Source organism: Monoraphidium neglectum (genome assembly GCF_000611645.1).
Source record: "Monoraphidium neglectum strain SAG 48.87 unplaced genomic scaffold scaffold02306, whole genome shotgun sequence".
NCBI classification, from domain to species: domain Eukaryota; kingdom Viridiplantae; phylum Chlorophyta; class Chlorophyceae; order Sphaeropleales; family Selenastraceae; genus Monoraphidium; species Monoraphidium neglectum.
The window spans coordinates 3,119-10,117 of record NW_014011322.1 but is presented as its reverse complement, the minus strand read 5'-3'; the positions used below and the strand labels follow the sequence as shown (position 1 = coordinate 10,117).

General features: G+C 65.9%; 2 protein-coding genes across 2 annotated transcripts in view; one reads left to right on the top strand and one right to left on the bottom strand.

Moving 5' to 3' along the window:
* Positions 1-126: 126 nt before the first annotated feature.
* On the bottom strand, positions 127-867 carry MNEG_10417 (hypothetical protein; the record flags this gene model as incomplete). The annotated part of the gene is made up of 3 exons (XM_014041112.1): positions 127-136; positions 219-280; positions 640-867. The coding sequence occupies 3 exons, from the start codon at positions 865-867 to the stop codon at positions 127-129; spliced, it is 300 nt and encodes a 99-aa protein (XP_013896566.1).
* Positions 868-2,608: 1,741 nt separating this feature from the next.
* The window catches only part of MNEG_10416 (E1A/CREB-binding protein), a gene marked incomplete at both ends in the record, with an annotated part of 7,352 nt that continues 2,961 nt past the window's right edge, over positions 2,609-6,999 (top strand). The window contains 7 exons of the mRNA XM_014041111.1: positions 2,609-2,640; positions 3,548-3,662; positions 3,820-4,611; positions 4,753-4,810; positions 4,997-5,182; positions 5,314-5,840; positions 6,168-6,674. Of these exons, the coding sequence (XP_013896565.1) occupies positions 2,609-2,640; positions 3,548-3,662; positions 3,820-4,611; positions 4,753-4,810; positions 4,997-5,182; positions 5,314-5,840; positions 6,168-6,674 (2,217 nt within the window). The remainder of the gene's footprint in view (positions 2,641-3,547; positions 3,663-3,819; positions 4,612-4,752; positions 4,811-4,996; positions 5,183-5,313; positions 5,841-6,167; positions 6,675-6,999) is intronic.

Sequence of the window (6,999 nt, the reverse complement as noted above, 5' to 3'; positions counted from 1 at the left end):
CCCACCCCCTCCGCACCATGATGTGGTCAAAGGGGTGCCACAGGTGGTACCAGAACCACATCTTCCCGCCAAACTCCAGGAATTGGGGGTACAGCGGGCTGAACAGGAACATCACCATGTTGGCCGTCACGTTGGGCTGCACGGGGATGTCGATGCTGCGGTGCAGCGTGCCCACCTCGTCGGTCCACTGCTTGACCTTGACCTCGCGGCCCGCGCACCAGAGGGGGCCCCAGTTGAGGGGCGGCGGGATGATCGTGTCCAGGCAGCCCACATCCTTGACCTGCGGGGTGCCCAAAAATAATAATCATCATCAGACGTGGAGCGAGTTTGTCAAGACGGCGCAGAGTCGGGAAGGCCTCGGAGGGCGCGGGCTGAGCGTCGCCTGCAGCAGGCAAGCCAGCGTGCAACCAGCAGCCGGCGGGCAACCCGTGGTGCGCGGCTTGGCCCCTCCACCGCCTGCAACTGCTCGCCGCGACTGACACGACTGTTGCGTTTTGGAGGTACCAATACGCAGCACACGGAACGTCCCCGTCCCCCCTCCTCCCGCTCGTTCAGCCAGGCTCCGCCAGCCCTCTGCAGCCGGGGCCTCCCGGGCCACGCCGCTGGCACATGAGCACGCGCGCGCGTGCCGGCCCGCACCTCGACCTTGTCTGTGGGCTTGCCCAGCGGGTTGACCTGGAAGGTGCCGTTGAGCAGCAGGCTGGGCAGATTGATGACGCCCTGAAGAGTGGACGCAATCACGCGCTGGTTGGTGATCATGTCGGTCTTGACCCCGGGCCTGATCGGGTACGCCGGCTGTGTGAACGACACGGCCGCGGCGCTGCCGGCGAGCAGCGCCGCGACGATTGCGCAGGCTGCGAGCCGCATCCTGGCTCCTGCCGGCGGGACACGGACAGTTGCGCCTACAACGGTTGACCTGCGGGGCAGCCGCAAGCAGGCAGATTGGTGGCAGGCAGGGGAGCGTTTGGCTCCCGAACGGCAAAGTGATGCGGCTTTGCCCAGGCGGCTGGCTCGGGCTGGAAGGGTATGCGCTGCAGAGTGGCAGGGGCAAGAGTGCTGCTGCGCGGTGCGTCGTTTTTTTTAATGTATCGTGATTTGTATTTCTACACCATCTCGCAATCACATGCTCCCTGGCGGGCACTGCACAGTTGCCAGCCTCCGGCCGCGCACCCTCGCGTCTCGAAAAGCGTAGAGGCTCCTTGAGGTGTTAAATAGACTGGCGATAACAACTTGAGATGAATGTGTGGTTTGACAAGTTTGAGAGTGGATGGTTTCGGGCCCAGATTCGCTTGAGAACAGCGAGAGCCGGTGCGCCTGCCAGCCGAGTCAAAAAAAGCCGCTTTCGGCCTATCAGCGCTGCATATCCCTTGAATAGACCTCTTATTATGTCGAAACAGTGTTGAAGGAGCGTTGAATCCATCATGTGACAGCATGATCGCTGCGCTTGTCTTGTACGTAACCGACCCACTCAACTCACATCTGCCTGTACAAGGTGACATCCGCCTCTTAAAACGCTGCAATCGTAAGCATCGCAATCGTAAGCATCGCAAGACTACTTTGCAACTACGAGCGTCGCTTGGTGCTCAACCTTACCTTGCGTACCATAGGGTACCTCAGCTGACGCGTGGCCGGCTTCCGCTGCCCTCGCCACCACGTAGCCCCATACACCCATCGCCCTCAAACGACCAAAAGCGAGAGATCGTTTCGGGTTGGCAGTACTGCGGGCTTCGACTACCCGCACCTCCCCCTGAAAATGCGTCGGCCGATTCGAGGTCAACTTTGCAGAGTGGCACAAGGGGACATGGGGTGCACAAAACAGGACGCACACGCAAACAGCAGACATCAGGGTCATGTGCAGTTATCATTCTCACGAGTCAACCGCCTACATGTGCGCCGATGCAAGCACGGGCGATTTCCATGCCACCAACACAGGCACAGCTTGCTCAGCTGTGCTTGGGATGCGACTGACTGACAGTGCGCGCGGCACCCCTCGCCCTTGAAAGCGACCCGTGCTTTGCAAGCATAGGAGGCGTCTGAGGAAAGAACTGATCCTCCGCCCGCCTGCAGCTTCGCAGTCGGCGCATGTCTTCTTGCATGGGGGAAAGGGGGACCCCGGGGCCCCGGGAGGGGGGGGGGGGCGTGCGGCGGTCAACCCAGCGAGCACCCGACACACCAAGCAGTGGGGCAGCGGACAAAAGCGAGGCTCATGAGGCGCTTCACAGAGATGACTGTGGCCAGACTGTCGGTCCCGTTGGCACGGGCTCGCTGCTCGCACGAGGAGCACCAGCAGGTACTGTAGAGCTGATGCGGATTTGGATTGCTACGCCGCGCAATTTCCCGCAAGAGGGGGGAGCATGCAGTGCAAGACTCATTGATAGCTTGCATTGTCCTGGCTGCTGTTCACACCATTCCACAGCTGCCCGTACGGTAGTGTATCATTTGATCTCGTGTACGTGCTCTCCTGGCCAGCACGCACGCTCTCCTACTGTCGGCGCGTTGTCTACTAAAGCTTAGTAGCCAAACAAGTTCGTCGAGTACAGCACCCAGCGTGCGCGCATCTCGTTGTGTTGCCCGGTGCACTAGCCTTGCTGCTCCTCCCCGAGCAACGATGGAGACCTCGCTGGACTCTGCCGAGCAAAAGTGAGTGATTATATCTTGACTTACGGTTACCATTGGTACTTGGGTCGTGAAGGGGCACTCTGTGGCCTCGCGCGGAAATGTTGCTCGCAGCAAGTGCTGCTGTGCTGACCGTGAGGAGCAGCCCGGCCTATGTGCTTCGGGTAGAACAATGGTTGCTGAGGCGCACCACCATACTTGCCATTGGGCGGGTTCTCCTGTGTGGCGAGACGCGGGGTGTCGGGCTGTTCCCTGGTGCCCGAGGGCGATTGCCTGCCCAGCACGCATGAGGGAGGCTTCATATGATGTGTTGGTTGCGCTGAAATTGCAGCAGCGGGCTCCCTGCAGCGGTATAGGGGGAACGCATCCTGATGCGCGACGGGCATGCCGTGGCGGTGGGGGAGCGGTGCGCAGGGACTTCGCACTGCAGCAGCTCTTGCTGAGGAATGCGGACCAACAAGGCTATCCTCCTCGCCAGATAGCTCTGCATCTGATGTGTTCGGCTGCAAGCGCTTGAGTTGCGCTCGAACACTGCAGCATGCCCTGTCATGCTGACGTCCCTCTCCCCCCCACGCTCACGCTCCTCGACGCTGCAGCCTTGCACGCTAGTGGCGCAGGCGGTTTGCGGGCCCGCACCCCCTGCTGGAGAGGGCGCCTGCCAGCATGGACTGGCGCACCTCCCCAGATGTGCAGCCGCTGCGGGCGACCGTGACACAGTCGATGTGGGTGCAGGAGGGGCGATCTACTCCCCAGCTGGGTCGACGCGGCGCCGCACATACATGGCTGTGCTCATTGCGGCACTGCAGCAGCTGCTGCCTTGAAGGCGTCGCCGATCACCCGCCACGCCCCGCTCGTCCCAGGCTAGCAGCGAAGCACGCCGCCCGCGTTGACCGCGCCGCCGCGGCAACTGCACCCGTCCCCCACCCCACAGCATGGCGACGTTCCAGCGCCGGCGGCCCGACGCAAACTCCCGGGAGCTGCCCAACTTTGTGAAGCGGCTGGAAGACCAGTTGCTGCGCTCGGCCAACTCCAAGGCGCGCGCGGGGGTCGTCGGGGGACACAGGGCAGGGCGAGGGCTGCGGTGGGGCGACACGGCGCATGCAGGAGGTTCTGCCATTGTCTGGTGACGGCAGCGGCCATTGCAGTTGTGCCATGCGGCCCAGCATGCATCCGATGGCCCTTCCCCTTGCAAATTGAATGCAGGAGGAGTATGGGGACCTGGCTACGCTGGAGGCGCGCTTGCAGGTCGTTGCGCGGCGCGTCGCGCAACAGTCGCATCAGGCGCGCAGCGCGGCCGCCGCCGCCGCCGGCAACGGTGGCGGGCCGGCGCCGGGCGCGGGCAGCGCGTCGCCGGTGGTGACGGCCTACCACCCGCCCGGCACGCCGCAGATGGATGGCGGGGCCCAGCAGCAGCAGCAGCAGCAGCCTATGATGATGATGGGGGGCGGGCTGCCAGGCCAGCCGCCGCCGCAGCAGCAGCAGCCTTATGGGCTCCACTACCAGCAGGGCATGGTGCCGGCCAGCATGGGCATGGCGATGGGCATGGGCATGCAGGGCATGTTCAACTTGGGCATGGGAAACGGCGGCCTCGACGGGCAGCAGCAACAGCAACAGCAGCAGCAGCAGCAGCAGCAGCAGCAGCAGTATGGCGGCGGCGACCTCAAGCTGGAGCAGGGCGGGCTGAAGGTCGAGGCGGCCGCCGCCAACGGCCTGCCGGCTGGCATGGTGCCCATAGATCAGGGCATGGGGGGCGGCATGTACGGCCAGCAGCAGCAGCAGCAGCAGCAGCCGGGCGCTGGGATGATGCCAACACCTGGGATGATGCCAACCCCCGGCATGATCCCCGCGCCAGGCGGCCCGCCTGGCATGGGCATGGGCGCGGGGCAGCAGATGGGCATGGGCGGCGCCCCGCAGCTGATGAGCAACGGCGCGCCGGTGCTGCGGAAAGACCAGTGGGGCGGCGGCGGTGGCGGCGGCATGGTGCCTGTTGGTATGGTGCGTGATCGGGCAGCGTTGGATGGACGCCAGGCTCGGGCGGCGGGCTTTGTTTCGCCGGGCATGAGCAGCTGTGCGCCATGCTCGTTTTGCTTGCACCTGCAGCCGAAATCTCCTGGCCCTCTCGAACCTGCTACGCAGGGCGACAGCATGATGGGCGGCATGATGGGGATGCCCGGGCACTACGGCATGCCGCAAGGTGGGTCCGGCTGGCTTGGCGGCTTCGTCTCATCCTGCACCTGTGCAGAACCCCCCCCCCCCCTTGCCCGCCGCTCCGCGCAGCCTGCTGACGCTTCTGTTGCCGCTCTGGGTGTGTGCGATGTCGGGCTCCTCACTTCAGACAACTCCTGCCTGCCCCTGCAACTTGGTGGCCGGCCCTCCACAGGCATGATGCCGACCCAGGCGCCGCCTGGGTTTATGCCCACGTCAGCAGCGGGCGGCATGGTGCCCATCGGTGGGGGCATGGGCGGCGGCATGGGCGGCGGCATGGTGCCGGTCAACCAGGGGCCGATGGGCGGCGCGCCTGGCGGGATGGTGCCCATGGGCGGACCCGCCATGGTCAACGGCATGGGTGAGTTGCTGGAAGAGCGGGCCGGGGATTTGCCGGGCTGGACATGGCGTTTGTCGCTCTCGCAACCCTGCTCGCCATGCAACGTCTCGGGGCCCGTCAGCTCGGCATGCGCGCCCGCTCGTCGCGCGCAGGCGGCGGGATGGGAGGCATGGGCGGCATGATGCCGGTCGCCAACGGCCCCACCGGGTACGTGGTGCCTGGCCAGGCGCCCGGCGTCGGCGGGATGGTTCCCGTGGGCGGAGCGCCGCAGGATCCCTTGGCAGCCGCCATACAGCAGCAACAGCAGCAGCAGCAGCAACAACAGCAGCAGCAAATGGTGCCGCAGGCCTCCGGCTCCGCGCCGCAGGGTCAGCCGGTGCCCCAAGGGCAGGTGCAGCAACAGCAGCAGCAGCAACCGTCACAACAGCAGCAGCAGCAGCAGCAGCAGCAGCAGCAGATGCAGGGGCGCACCCAGTACATCCAGAAGCAGCAGCGCTGGCTGCTCTTCCTGCGCCACTGCGCCAAGTGCACCCAGACGGAGGCCGAGTGCCAGTTCAGCCGCAGCTGCCGCGTGGGCAAGGAGCTGTGGCAGCACATCCTGCAGTGCACCAATGTGAAGTGCGCCTACCCGCGCTGCGTCAGCTCGAAAGACCTGCTCAAGCACCACCAAAAGTGCCAGGTGGGTGCGGGCTTGCGCGGTTGTGCGCTTGCATGCGTGCCGGCCTGGGGTGAGGCATGTGTGTGACTGGGTGGGGGGTCGGTTGTGTTTGAACAGTCGTGTGAGCATTTGCCATAACACACGCATGAGCTCGTGAGGAAGGGTGCGCAGAGGGAATAGCGAGGGTTCATGAGCTCGCAGCCTGCAACTTGCCCTGCAGTGGGGGCGCATGCGGCGCAGTTGCCCCCAGCAGTGCCTGTTAGCTTAGTAATGGCCGCCTGCGCTGGCCCCCGCCTTCACAGCCCCCGAGCATCCGCTCCTGACGCGGCCCCGCCCCGCACCTTGCAGAACCCGGCCTGCCCCATATGCACGCCGGTGAAGGAGTACGTGCGGCGCTCGCGGAACCACAGCGGCGGCAGCGGCGCCGCGTTTGATGCGCCCGGCCCCATGTTTCCGCCGTTCGCGTTTGCCGGCGGGGCGCAGCAGCAGCCGCAAGCTGCGCCGCAGCCAGCCGCGCCGCAGCAGCAGCAGCAAGAAGCGTTCGCTGCGGCGCAACAGCAGCAGCAACAGCAGCAGCAGCAGCAGCAGCAGCAGCAGCAGCACCTTGCTGCACAGCAGCAGGCGGCGGCGGCGCAGCGGCAGCAGCAGCAGCAGCAGCAGGCGCTCGCGCAGCAGCAGGCGGCCGCGGCCCAGCAGCAGCAGCGGGCGGCGCTGGTCGGCCAGAAGCGGCCGCTGAACGGGGCGGACCCTGGTGTGTCGGCGGCGGCGCCCGGCCATGCGCTGCACCCGGGGGCGCCCGGGGATGAGCCGAAGGTCAAGCGGAACCGCCAGGACGAGGCGGCGCTGCTGGCTCGGGTGCGCGGCCAGGGACGAGCGGGGCTGTGAGAGGGGGGGGGCCTTGGCTGGTGGGCTGCTGACATGAGGGGGGCGCGAAGGGTTGGGAAACGGGGGAGTAAAATCCCACTGGCCCGCCTCCAGTCTGGATGTGGTTGTTGTACGCGTACAGCAGCCAGCCGCAGCGCGAGTAGTCCACCAGACCTTAGCCCCTTGGTGCTCCACCGCGACCCACCCCTCTTCCTTCGGCTGCTGCCGCCTCGGGCACCAGGCCGTCGCAAGCGGCCCCGGCACGCCGCCGACTTGCACCCCTCCCTCCCCGCTCCCCCTCCCCTGGAGCCCACAT